The 13,869-nt window shown below is 50.1% G+C and overlaps 1 protein-coding gene across 2 annotated transcripts; it reads left to right on the forward strand.

Moving 5' to 3' along the window:
• Nucleotides 1–901: 901 nt before the first annotated feature.
• LOC309400545 (thialysine N-epsilon-acetyltransferase-like) lies at nucleotides 902–13,461 on the forward strand. Of its 2 annotated transcripts, XR_014176679.1 has the most exons (7): nucleotides 902–1,250; nucleotides 2,609–2,660; nucleotides 3,947–4,030; nucleotides 10,255–10,356; nucleotides 11,521–11,561; nucleotides 11,665–12,103; nucleotides 12,158–13,461. XR_014176679.1 is itself a non-coding variant. In XM_081969114.1 (6 exons), exons 1-6 carry the CDS (start codon nucleotides 1,119–1,121, stop codon nucleotides 11,866–11,868), a joined length of 615 nt encoding a protein of 204 aa, XP_081825240.1. In that variant the 5' UTR covers nucleotides 902–1,118; the 3' UTR covers nucleotides 11,869–13,461. The 2 variants fall into 2 exon arrangements, 1 of the variants encoding a protein (XP_081825240.1); XM_081969114.1 differs by having other exon boundaries at nucleotides 11,665–13,461.
• The last annotated feature ends 408 nt before the right edge of the window (nucleotides 13,462–13,869 follow it).

A 13,869-nucleotide genomic window follows, 5' to 3' on the forward strand; every position in this document is an offset into this window, starting at 1 on the left:
CAAAGTCACACAGCCGGTTTTCATGCCTAAAGTGGGACTAGAACTCCCAGTCTCCTGGTGATTGGCCCAAAGTCACCCAGCCGGTTTTCATGCCTAAGGTGGGACTAGAACTCCCAGTCTCCTGGTGATTGGCCCAAAGTCACCCAGCCGGCTTTCATGCCTAAGGCAGGACTAGAACTCCCCATCTCCTGGTGATTGGCCCAAAGTCACCCAGCCATCTTCCATGCCTAAGGTGAGACTAGAACTCCCAGTCTCCTGGTGATTGGCCCAAAGTCACCCAGCCATCTTCCATGCCTAAGGCGGGACTAGAACTCCCAGTCTCCTGGTGATTGGCCCAAAGTCACCCAGCCATCTTCCATGCCTAAGGCGGGACTAGAACTCCCAGTCTCCTGGTGATTGGCCTAAAGTCACCCAGCCATCTTCCATGCCTAAGGCGGTACTAGAACTCCCCATCTCCTGGTGATTGGCCCAAAGTCACCCAGCCATCTTCCATTCCTAAGGTGAGACTAGAACTCCCAGTCTCTTGGTGATTGGCCCAAAGTCACCCAGCCGGCTTTCATGCCTAAGGCGGGACTAGAACTCCCAGCCTCCTGGTGATTGGCCCAAAGTCATGCAGCCATCTTCCATGCCTAAGGCGGGACTAGAACTCCCAGTCTCCTGGTGATTGGCCCAAAGTCACCCAGCCGGATTTTATGGGTAAGGCACAACTCTTCTATCTATCTGGGGTTACCACAAACTAGTTTTCCATGCCATGGAAATGCCGATCTTGTGCCTTTAACTGACCCCCTTGAGGCCACGTGCCGGATTCACGTGGCAAGGATGACACCAGTCCCCAGAAGGTCAGTGGCCTCTCAAGTCCAGGGCCCACGAGGGATGCTTGGCAGCCATCCAAAAATGACAAAGTCCGAAACGGAGCCGAGTCCGAAAGAGATGAGTGCCCAAGAATGTTAATTTGCTACAGGGAACAGGTCATCCGCAAGGCGGGGGACAAAAAAATCAAGCCCATGGCGTGAAGATCGGTGTTAAAGATCAAGATGTGACTTCTGATCTCCCCCGTGGTCATCGGGGGCAGGCAACCGAGCGGAGAAGACCGGCCGGCAACGGGTCCAAGGTCAGGCATGGGCTTTAAAGGACCAGCGTCCAACGGAGGAACGGCGGCAGGTCCTTCAAGGCGTCTCCTGGCCACCATGAGCTTCCTCGTCCGTCCTTGGGCCAAAAGGGACGTCCGGGATGTGGTGCGGCTGGTTAGGGTAAGAAGCGGGACGGTGGGGGGCTGGGAAGGGTAGAAAGGGGGGGTCTCAAGGGGTCAGGAGGAAGGCGGTGGGGTGGAGAGGTTGGGCCGACCCGCAATTTCCACTACCAATTCGGGCGAACCGGTCCGAAACGGCTGGATCCCACTTCTGCATTAATCCAATGTGACCATCTAAAGGGATCTTCTGAACCTTGGAGGCTTTAAGTTGGGTGAACTTCAACTCCCAGAATTCCCCAGCCAGCAAGGTAGTTTCTGATAGTTGAAGTCCACCCAACTGAATGTCTCCGAGGTTGAAAAATACTGACCTACTTGGATGTTCTTAATGGAGATCTCTCTCCAGTCTGGGTCTTCTAATGGTGTCTCCATCACCACTCCGCCTCAGTCCATCCACCTTCCTGCTGATTGTCCTCCTCTTCTCTTCCAACTTTCCCACGCTTATGGACTTCTCTGGAGATTGTATGGGTTGCCTTAATAGAAATTGATTGATTGATGAGGACCATCAAGGAAGTGTCAATCTTAACAACCTCCCAGATGAAGATCTGGCTCCACCCCTGGTCCTTCAGCTCTTTTAACAGTGCCTCCATCACCACTGTAACTGAGTCCTTCCCCCTTGCTGTTGGTCCTCCTAATCTTCTCCTGCCTTCCAACTTCATGGACTTCTCAAGACAGCTGGGTCTTCCCATGGATTGATGTTCTGTCATCTGATCATTTCTGATTGATCCCATAGAGATGTTCTCCATGAAGATCTGCCTCCAACCTGATCCTTCAGGTCTTCTAATGGTGTCTCCATCACCACTACACCATTCAGTCCATCCACCGTTCTTCTGGGTGTCCTCTTCTCTTCCCTTCCCCCTGTCCCATCACTATGGACTTCTCTGGAGGTTGGATGGCTTACGTCAATAAGAGATTGATTGATGGATATTCATCAAGGCAGGTGTCAACTCTTTAACAACCTCCTAGATGTTCTCCATGAAGACCTGTCTCCACCCTGGTCCTTCGACTCTTCCAATGACGACCCCAACTCCAGTAGGACTTGAGATCCTCCACCTTTCTGGGCGCATGCGTGGAACTGCGAAGCAAGTGGGGGTCGCGCGGGGCAAACCAGTGGCAACAAAATGTGAAACCCACCGCTGGGTGGATGGATGGAGTTGGGTGGGATATGGAGAGAGAAGAACTGACTTGGTCTTTCACTATTGTTGAAGACTTTCTTACGCAGAGAAGCGGTTGTCCAAAGTTGAGGACAGATGGAGAGGACAGAGATACGGACTATGCTTTCGAATCTCCCCACCGGAGGGAGACCGGGGAGAAGGCCCCAGAAAGTTCTGGTCCACTCACAAGTGTTTCCATCTTTTTCAGGAATTGGCATCGTCTCACAAAGATCTCCGCCAGGTGACAATTTCTCCAGAAGGTAAGACACACGTTCTACCATCTTTATGAGGCAACTCCACAAACGTGCTTAACGGAACCAAGGTCCTCTTCTTGCGACCGTAACCTCCGTTGCTAGGCGAGGCAGCGAAGTGAGTTTTTTCCCCTTCTTACCACCCCTCTTGCCCCCGTTGTTAAAGGGAACCACTGCAGTGGCTAAGCGAGCCGCACGGTTGCTAAGCGAATCGGGCTTCCCCGTGGACTTTGCTGGGTCCAAAGAGCCGCACAGGGGGATCGCGCGATCCCGGAGATGCTGCGACCGTCGTAAATACGAGTCATGGGCCAAGCGTCCGGCTTTTGATCATGTGATGCAGCAACGGTCATAAATGTTAAACTTTATCGGAAGTCACCTTTTTTTAACGTCATTCTAACTTTGAACGGTCGTTAAATGAGTGGTTATAAGTCTAGCTTTATGGGCCAACCCTGATCGTCGGAGCAAACTGGTTCCTCCCCAGCTGATCGTGGGACGAACCAGTTTGCCACGTGATCACAATTCAAACAATAGGGGAAACCGACTCCTATTTATGACGGTTGCAGCGTCCTGGGGGGTGTCACGTGAGCCCCCCTTTGGCGACCCTCGGAGGAGCAACCTCAGCTTCACTTAACAACCGTGTTGCGAACTGCGGCAATTCGCTGAAAAGCGGTGGCCAGAAAGGTCGTAAAATGAAACCAAACTCGCTTAACGACTTGTCTCTCTCGGCAGAAGACATTTAGGTCTCCGTTGTGGTCGTTAAGTCGAGGACTAGCTGTGCAGATTTTTTGAAAGGGGATTAGGAAATTGAAATTGGAGCCTCCTTTCTAAATGGAGGAAGTTGTGGGAGCTTCATCCCTGGAAGCTTTCGAGAAGGGACTGGACTGCCATCTGTCAGAAAGGGGAGGGGTTGGACTAGATGACCGACAAGGTCCCTTCCGACTCTGTTATTCTGTTAGAACAAACTGTTAAATTGTAATCTCCAGAACGGGTGCCAGCGATCCTTGGATTTTCTCTCTCTTTCAATGAAAACTTTTTTATTAGTTTATCGAAGTATAAAATGCAAAGATTCTCTCTCTTAATTCGTAAAAAAAATAATACCCACCATTGGCAATTCCGAGCTTTTTAAAAATGGTGTGTGTGCCTTTTGTGTGTCAATGCTGCAATTTTTCCCCCCCACCTTCCGTTCCATTCTCGGAGAGATCAAACGGGACACTTTGCTTACCGTAATCGCCCAACAAACGGTTTAAACTTTAACCTTCTTTTAAACTTGATGAACTTGTCTGAATTTTCTGCAGCTCTCGAGAAGGATGGGTTCGAAAAAGACGCCATCTTTGGGTTCCTGGTGGCCGAGGTGCCCCCCGCACGAAAAAGCAGAGAGGGTACGGCGAGAGACCAGGGGTCCCCGGGATGGAGAGGGGGGAGCCCAGGCCAGAGATGGACCATGGGAATTGGGGGTTGAAGGTGAAGGCAACGCTCCCCAAAATATGTGTTGGTTGCGTTGCCCGAACAAATGGAAGAGGTGCCAATTTGGTCTAGTGGTGAAGGTGCCAGGCTAAAGAACCAGGAGATTGTGAGTTCTAGTTCACCATAGGAATGATGGCTGGGTGACTTTGGGCCAATCACCAGGAGACTGGGAGTTCTAGTCCCGCCTTAAGCACGAAAGCTGACTGGGTGACTTTGGGCCAATCACCAGGAGACGGTGAGTTCTAGTCCCGCCTTAGGCATGGAAGACGGATGGGTGACTTCAGACCAATCACCAGGAGACTGGGAGTTCTAGTCCCGCCTTAAGCATGAAAGCTGACTGGGTGACTTTGGGCCAATCACCTGGAGACTGGGAGTTCTAGTCCCACTTTAGGCATGAAAGCTAGATCAGTGACTCTGAGCCAATCACCTGGAGACTGGGAGTTCTAGTCCCACTTTAGGCATGAAAGCTAGATCAGTGACTCTGGGCCAATCACCAGGAGACTGGGAGTTCTAGTCCCACTTTAGGCATGAAAGCTAGATCAGTGACTTTGGGCCAATCACCAGGAGACTGGGAGTTCTAGTCCCACTTTAGGCATGAAAGCTAGATCAGTGACTCTGGGCCAATCACCAGGAGACTGGGAGTTCTAGTCCCACTTTAGGCATGAAAGCTAGATCAGTGACTTTGAGCCAATCACCAGGAGACTGGGAGTTCTAGTCCCACTTTAGGCATGAAAGCTAGATCAGTGACTTTGGGCCAATCACCAGGAGACTGGGAGTTCTAGTCCCACCTTAGGCATGAAAGCTAGATCAGTGACTCTGAGCCAATCACCAGGAGACTGGGAGTTCTAGTCCCACCTTAGGCATGAAAGTTAGATCAGCGACTTTGGGCCAATCACCAGGAGACTGGGAGTTCTAGATCCCGCCTTAGCCACAAAAGCCAGCTGGGTGACTCTGAGCCAATCACCAGGGGACTGTGAGTTCTAGTCCCACTTTAGGCATGAAAGCTAGATCAGTGACTCTGGGCCAATCACCAGGAGACTGGGAGTTCTAGTCCCACTTTAGGCATGAAAGCTAGATCAGTGACTCTGAGCCAATCACCAGGAGACTGGGAGTTCTAGTCCCACCTTAGGCATGAAAGCTAGATCAGTGACTCTGAGCCAATCACCAGGAGGCTGGGAGTTCTAGTCCCACTTTAGGCATGAAAGCTGGATCAGTGACTTTGGGCCAATCACCAGGAGACTGGGAGTTCTAGTCCCACCTTAGGCATGAAAGCTAGATCAGTGACTTTGGGCCAATCACCAGGAGACTGGGAGTTCTAGTCCCACCTTAGGCATGAAAGCTAGATCAGTGACTCTGAGCCAATCACCAGGAGACTGGGAGTTCTAGTCCCACCTTAGGCATGAAAGTTAGATCAGCGACTTTGGGCCAATCACCAGGAGACTGGGAGTTCTAGATCCCGCCTTAGCCACAAAAGCCAGCTGGGTGACTCTGAGCCAATCACCAGGGGACTGTGAGTTCTAGTCCCACTTTAGGCATGAAAGCTAGATCAGTGACTCTGGGCCAATCACCAGGAGACTGGGAGTTCTAGTCCCACTTTAGGCATGAAAGCTAGATCAGTGACTCTGAGCCAATCACCTGGAGACTGGGAGTTCTAGTCCCGCCTTAAGCATGAAAGCTGACTGGGTGACTTTGGGCCAATCACCAGGAGACTGGGAGTTCTAGTCCCACTTTAGGCATGAAAGCTAGATCAGTGACTCTGAGCCAATCACCTGGAGACTGGGAGTTCTAGTCCCACTTTAGGCATGAAAGCTAGATCAGTGACTCTGGGCCAATCACCAGGAGACTGGGAGTTCTAGTCCCACTTTAGGCATGAAAGCTAGATCAGTGACTCTGGGCCAATCACCAGGAGACTGGGAGTTCTAGTCCCACTTTAGGCATGAAAGCTAGATCAGTGACTTTGAGCCAATCACCAGGAGACTGGGAGTTCTAGTCCCACTTTAGGCATGAAAGCTAGATCAGTGACTCTGGGCCAATCACCAGGAGACTGGGAGTTCTAGTCCCACTTTAGGCATGAAAGCTAGATCAGTGACTTTGGGCCAATCACCAGGAGACTGGGAGTTCTAGTCCCACCTTAGGCATGAAAGCTAGATCAGTGACTCTGAGCCAATCACCAGGAGACTGGGAGTTCTAGTCCCACCTTAGGCATGAAAGTTAGATCAGCGACTTTGGGCCAATCACCAGGAGACTGGGAGTTCTAGTCCCGCCTTAAGCATGAAAGCTGACTGGGTGACTTTGGGCCAATCACCAGGAGACTGGGAGTTCTAGTCCCACTTTAGGCATGAAAGCTAGATCAGTGACTCTGAGCCAATCACCTGGAGACTGGGAGTTCTAGTCCCACTTTAGGCATGAAAGCTAGATCAGTGACTCTGGGCCAATCACCAGGAGACTGGGAGTTCTAGTCCCACTTTAGGCATGAAAGCTAGATCAGTGACTCTGGGCCAATCACCAGGAGACTGGGAGTTCTAGTCCCACTTTAGGCATGAAAGCTAGATCAGTGACTTTGAGCCAATCACCAGGAGACTGGGAGTTCTAGTCCCACTTTAGGCATGAAAGCTAGATCAGTGACTCTGGGCCAATCACCAGGAGACTGGGAGTTCTAGTCCCACTTTAGGCATGAAAGCTAGATCAGTGACTTTGGGCCAATCACCAGGAGACTGGGAGTTCTAGTCCCACCTTAGGCATGAAAGCTAGATCAGTGACTCTGAGCCAATCACCAGGAGACTGGGAGTTCTAGTCCCACCTTAGGCATGAAAGTTAGATCAGCGACTTTGGGCCAATCACCAGGAGACTGGGAGTTCTAGATCCCGCCTTAGCCACAAAAGCCAGCTGGGTGACTCTGAGCCAATCACCAGGGGACTGTGAGTTCTAGTCCCACTTTAGGCATGAAAGCTAGATCAGTGACTCTGGGCCAATCACCAGGAGACTGGGAGTTCTAGTCCCACCTTAGGCATGAAAGCTAGATCAGTGACTCTGAGCCAATCACCAGGAGGCTGGGAGTTCTAGTCCCACTTTAGGCATGAAAGCTGGATCAGTGACTTTGGGCCAATCACCAGGAGACTGGGAGTTCTAGTCCCACCTTAGGCATGAAAGCTAGATCAGTGACTCTGAGCCAATCACCAGGAGACTGGGAGTTCTAGTCCCACCTTAGGCATGAAAGCTAGATCAGTGACTCTGAGCCAATCACCAGGAGACTGGGAGTTCTAGTCCCACCTTAGGCATGAAAGCTAGATCAGTGACTCTGAGCCAATCACCAGGAGACTGGGAGTTCTAGTCCCACCTTAGGCATGAAAGCTAGATCAGTGACTCTGAGCCAATCACCAGGAGGCTGGGAGTTCTAGTCCCACTTTAGGCATGAAAGCTGGATCAGTGACTTTGGGCCAATCACCAGGAGACTGGGAGTTCTAGTCCCACTTTAGGCATGAAAGCTAGATCAGTGACTCTGGGCCAATCACCAGGAGACTGGGAGTTCTAGTCCCACCTTAGGCATGAAAGCTAGATCAGTGACTCTGAGCCAATCACCAGGAGACTGGGAGTTCTAGTCCCACCTTAGGCATGAAAGCTAGATCAGTGACTCTGAGCCAATCACCAGGAGGCTGGGAGTTCTAGTCCCACTTTAGGCATGAAAGCTGGATCAGTGACTTTGGGCCAATCACCAGGAGACTGGGAGTTCTAGTCCCACCTTAGGCATGAAAGTTAGATCAGCGACTTTGGGCCAATCACCAGGAGACTGGGAGTTCTAGATCCCGCCTTAGCCACAAAAGCCAGCTGGGTGACTCTGAGCCAATCACCAGGGGACTGTGAGTTCTAGTCCCACTTTAGGCATGAAAGCTAGATCAGTGACTCTGGGCCAATCACCAGGAGACTGGGAGTTCTAGTCCCACTTTAGGCATGAAAGCTAGATCAGTGACTCTGAGCCAATCACCTGGAGACTGGGAGTTCTAGTCCCGCCTTAAGCATGAAAGCTGACTGGGTGACTTTGGGCCAATCACCAGGAGACTGGGAGTTCTAGTCCCACTTTAGGCATGAAAGCTAGATCAGTGACTCTGAGCCAATCACCTGGAGACTGGGAGTTCTAGTCCCACTTTAGGCATGAAAGCTAGATCAGTGACTCTGGGCCAATCACCAGGAGACTGGGAGTTCTAGTCCCACTTTAGGCATGAAAGCTAGATCAGTGACTCTGAGCCAATCACCTGGAGACTGGGAGTTCTAGTCCCACTTTAGGCATGAAAGCTAGATCAGTGACTCTGGGCCAATCACCAGGAGACTGGGAGTTCTAGTCCCACTTTAGGCATGAAAGCTAGATCAGTGACTTTGGGCCAATCACCAGGAGACTGGGAGTTCTAGTCCCACTTTAGGCATGAAAGCTAGATCAGTGACTTTGAGCCAATCACCAGGAGACTGGGAGTTCTAGTCCCACTTTAGGCATGAAAGCTAGATCAGTGACTTTGGGCCAATCACCAGGAGACTGGGAGTTCTAGTCCCACCTTAGGCATGAAAGCTAGATCAGTGACTCTGAGCCAATCACCAGGAGACTGGGAGTTCTAGTCCCACCTTAGGCATGAAAGTTAGATCAGCGACTTTGGGCCAATCACCAGGAGACTGGGAGTTCTAGATCCCGCCTTAGCCACAAAAGCCAGCTGGGTGACTCTGAGCCAATCACCAGGGGACTGTGAGTTCTAGTCCCACTTTAGGCATGAAAGCTAGATCAGTGACTCTGGGCCAATCACCAGGAGACTGGGAGTTCTAGTCCCACTTTAGGCATGAAAGCTAGATCAGTGACTCTGAGCCAATCACCAGGAGACTGGGAGTTCTAGTCCCACCTTAGGCATGAAAGCTAGATCAGTGACTCTGAGCCAATCACCAGGAGGCTGGGAGTTCTAGTCCCACTTTAGGCATGAAAGCTGGATCAGTGACTTTGGGCCAATCACCAGGAGACTGGGAGTTCTAGTCCCACCTTAGGCATGAAAGCTAGATCAGTGACTCTGAGCCAATCACCAGGAGACTGGGAGTTCTAGTCCCACCTTAGGCATGAAAGTTAGATCAGCGACTTTGGGCCAATCACCAGGAGACTGGGAGTTCTAGATCCCGCCTTAGCCACAAAAGCCAGCTGGGTGACTCTGAGCCAATCACCAGGGGACTGTGAGTTCTAGTCCCACTTTAGGCATGAAAGCTAGATCAGTGACTCTGGGCCAATCACCAGGAGACTGGGAGTTCTAGTCCCACTTTAGGCATGAAAGCTAGATCAGTGACTCTGAGCCAATCACCTGGAGACTGGGAGTTCTAGTCCCGCCTTAAGCATGAAAGCTGACTGGGTGACTTTGGGCCAATCACCAGGAGACTGGGAGTTCTAGTCCCACTTTAGGCATGAAAGCTAGATCAGTGACTCTGGGCCAATCACCAGGAGAGTGGGAGTTCTAGATCCCGCCTTAGCCACAAAAGCCAGCTGGGTGACTCTGAGCCAATCACCAGGGGACTGTGAGTTCTAGTCCCACTTTAGGCATGAAAGCTAGATCAGTGACTCTGGGCCAATCACCAGGAGAGTGGGAGTTCTAGTCCCACTTTAGGCATGAAAGCTAGATCAGTGACTTTGGGCCAGTCCTTCTCTCTCTCATACCAACCCACCTCACAGGGCTGTTGTGAAGAAAATAGGAAAAGAGTCATAGAGATATTCACTGCCTCAACTTACTTGTAAAAACCCCCAAAAGGTGGGATATGAATGAATTAATGAAGAGAGAGAGAGAGAGAGAGAGAGACCTTAACACAGGGGTGTCCAAACTTGGGAACTTTAAGACTTGTGGACTTCAACTCCTAGAATTCCCCAGCCAGCTCTGCTGGCTGGGGAATTCTGGGAGTTGAAGTCCACAAGTCTTAAAGTTCCCAAGTTTGGACACCCCTGCCTTAACACATCACCGTGAAGACCCAAGAAAAGTCTCGCAATGAGCCCCAGCGAGAAAGCTGCATTCAATCCACCCCCCGCCCCGTGAATTGCAAAGCCATCGCATTCTTCATCCCCTCTGCGGAATTCAGGTCTATCCTTCCTTTCCGTCCCCCTCCGTTTGCTGCTCCTTTCCCTCTGCAGGACACACCATTGTTGGCTACCAGTTCCACTATCTGACTTACTGTACCTGGGACGGCCCAGTCCTCTTTGGCGAAGATCTCTACGTGATGCCGGAATTCAGAGGTAGGGGAGAAATTCGGGGCTAGCCCTAATAAAGCGGGATCTCTCTAGGTAAGGGGAGACCCTTAAGATCCACCATACGTTCCTTTTTGATAGTTAACACACAGTGGAGAGAAGAAAAGGGAAAGCTGATGGGACAAGATGAGAGTTAGCCCTTCCTTTGCACAGGGAATCATCCCCAAACTTGGTTTGAAGTTAGTTAGAAACGGTATAGGGTTTCCTGCCTAGGCAGGGGGTTGGACTAGAAGACCTCCAAGGTCCCTTCCAACTCTACTATTGTATTGTATTGTATTGTATTAGTTAACCAGATGCCAGCGTAGACGAAGAAACTTTTAAATTCTCCGCACATCCTCCTGTAAATTATCTTTTCAGTTTAGGAATGGTTAAATGCCGTCTAATCCATCCTTACAACCACGGGATGAAAAGTCTTCCTGCGTTCCAAGCTGTAAGGAATCTCAACATGTTATTTTAAAAGAGAGAAGCTAAGTCAAATGAAAATACAAAATGATTGTGTTAACTTAACAAATTAAAAAGTCCGTTGTCAGGTGCCGCTCAATGTCCAGAATTCTTCTTCTAAAAAATATATATGTATATATTAAATTTCTCTCTCTCTCTCTCTCCCTTCCCATCCCCATCCCCTTTCTCTCCTTCTTTTCTCTTCTCTTCTCCTCTCTCTCTCTCCTTCTCTTCACCTTTCCTTTCTCTCCTTCTCTCTCTCCCTCCTTCTCTCCTCCTCTCCTCTTTCTCTCCCTCTCTCACTTCCCATCCCCACCCCTTTCCCCCCCCGTTTTCTCTTGTCTTCTCCTCTTCTCTCCTTCCCTTCTTCTCTTCTCCTCTCCTCTTTCTTTCTCTGCCTCTTCTCCTCTCTCTCCCTCCCTCCCCACCCTCCTCTCCTTCCCTCCTTCTCTTCACCTCTCCTCTGCTCCTCTTTCTCTCCCTCCTCCTCTCCTCCTCCTCTCCTCTCTCTCTCCCCCTCCTCTTCTCTTCTCTTTCTGCCTCCCTCCCCACCCTCTCCTGCTCCTTCTCCTCTCCTCTTTCTCTCTCTCTCTCTCCCTCCCTCCCCATCCTCTCTCCCTCCCTCCTTTTCCTCTCCCTCCGTCCCTCCTTCCTACCCCCCTCTCTCCCTCCATCTCTTCTCCTCTCCTCTCTCTTCTCCTTCTTGGCCAGGGAGAGGACTTGGCACCACCTTGCTGAACCGAGCAGCCAAGGTAAGACCCACGGGGAGCAGTCTAGCCAGCAAGTCTTCCCCTGATCCAGTCCAGGGGCCCCTCCCGAATCAAACAAACCTGGTTTTTAACCTCCTATCCTCAGATTGCCCTGGAAAAAGGGTGCTCCCAGTTCCGGTTCATCTCGGCCCAGAAGCATCCGGCCACAAACGATTTCTACCACAAGAGAGGTGCCATCGATGTCACCCTCCGGGATAACTGGCACGTCTTCCGGATTGACAGGGGGGCCCTGGTGAAGCTGGTGGAAGAAGGGGCAGCCAAGCCGAACCCCGTTCCTTTGCAGCTTTAGACACCCCCACACCCCACCTCCAATTCCGTCCCAGATTAGCCAGTGCAATTCCAAAGGGGTGACTCAGAGCCCTCCACCCATCCCCTACCTATGCACCGGGGTTTTGGGGGTGATATTCCCCCCCTCTTGTTCTTTCTGGAAGGCCGAAGTTTGACCCTCCCCCATTGCCTTCGAAAAGAATACAGAATGCAGAACTCAAAATACAGAATGAAGAATGCCGAATGCAGGATTGAGGGTGCAGAATGCAGAATATAGAATGCGGAATGCAAATACAGAATGCGGAATACAGAATGCGGAATGCAAATACAGAATGCAGAATACAGAATGTAGAATATAGAATGCAGAATATAGAATGCAGAATATAGAATGAAGAATGCGGAATGAAGAATGCGGAATGCAGGATTGAGGGTGCAGAATGCAGAATATAGAATGCAGAATATAGAATGCAGAATATAGAATGCAGAATATAGAATGCAGAATGCAAATACAGAATGAAGAATGCAGAATGTAGAATTGCAACAGGGTTGAAAGGGACCTTGGAGGTCTTCTAGTCCAACCCCGTGCTCGAGGACAAAATAAAAGCTAAGGGGGGAGGGGCTCTTTTATAGCCATTCTGGCTCAGTGGGTAAAACGCCGAGCATGTCGATCAGCAAGGTCGGCAGTTTGGCGGTTCGAATCCCTGGTATGGGCCTCCTGCGTGAGGAGGGGGTTGGACTAGATGACCTCCAAGGTCCCTTCCAACTCTGTTACTGTTAAAAAACTCTCTTTCTCTCTCTCTCTCTCTCTGGAAAAGGAAAAGAAGGGAAGTCTTGGGCACTTTGGCGGCTTAAAAAACCCGAGTGCAAATTCTCAGCCGGAGAGGAAGCCACGCACGAGGACTTAAAGTTGCCCCTAGGAAGGCAAAGGGGATGGGAGATTTTGGGGTGCCTGGCATGGAAAGGGATGGGTTTTCTGGGAGGGTCAGGGGGCTTCTGGGGAGCCCTAGGGGGCAGCTGTGCGCACCGGGGACTGGATTTCCGCGGAATTGCAACCGTTTCCATTGGCTAAATTCTCTTTCCACCACAATGGGATGGAATAACTCCCCGAATTTGCAATCAAGAGAGTTTAAAGTTTGGGATTAAAAGAAGATTAAACTGGGATTAAGCCAGGAAGAAACAGGCTAGAGATTTAGGGGCTGGGAATGCAAATCTGAACAAACAAACAAACACACACACACAAATCTCTTGGCCTCCAGGTTTAATCTGGATTTAGAATCTACCAAACCAGGGTTGCAAAACCCCAGGGTCACCACTAGGGGGCTGCCCACAGATATATCTTTATTTTTGTTTTCTTTGGCGCCCTCTAGTGGCCCGATGGTTGCAACTCTCCAATCTGCTTTTGGCTTCTGATTCGTGCTTGACGTGGGAGAGTATTAAAAAAAGAAAAAAGAACTTGTGAAACAATTTTCTTTTTTAAAAAATATATATATATATCTCAAATTTCATTTTCTGGGAAATTTAAGGCCAGACGGAAGACGATTTAAGAAAGGAGATTGCTGCCTGCATTGCAATGCTCTCCCCCTTCATTACAGCCAAGACAAAATTGTGGGTTTGTGTTGTGGCTGACACATTTTCCCTGGGGTGGGGTGGGGTGGGGTGGGGAAACAAACTAGAGAAACTGAACCCGAAAGCTCCACCTAGTGATAGAGAAAGAGCCTATCTATCCTATTTCTACCTCTATGTTATTGATATGCCTTCCCCTTTGAATCTCGCGAGATCTAATGTCTCCGCAGGTAGTTTCAGGAGGATACAAAGAGCTAATAAAGCAGACGTGTCTTCTGCTTCTGGCAGTGTTCAGCCAAGCTTCAAAATTCGGATTTTTCTGAATTGCTTCCACTAATTTTGTGGGTTGAATCCTGCCATTTCCTCTTCAAATTAATTAACCAGTGGAACAGCCTGCCACTAGAACATGTATTTTAGCCCTGGGCAAAAGATTGTGGTGCAATTTTGCTTTTTTTTTTTA

This window comes from Natrix helvetica (assembly GCF_964273705.1).
Source record: "Natrix helvetica genome assembly, chromosome: W".
Taxonomy (NCBI): domain Eukaryota; kingdom Metazoa; phylum Chordata; class Lepidosauria; order Squamata; family Natricidae; genus Natrix; species Natrix helvetica.

Bases quoted from the DNA above. Each gene is read 5' to 3' on its own strand.
- LOC309400545 (XM_081969114.1), top strand. From the start codon at position 1,119: ATGGGCTTTAAAGGACCAGCGTCCAACGGAGGAACGGCGGCAGGTCCT. The intron at 2,661-3,946 runs GTAAGACACACG...AATTTTCTGCAG, and splicing joins GGTGACAATTTCTCCAGAAG to CTCTCGAGAAGGATGGGTTC. The intron at 10,357-11,520 runs GTAGGGGAGAAA...CTTCTTGGCCAG, and splicing joins CGTGATGCCGGAATTCAGAG to GGAGAGGACTTGGCACCACC.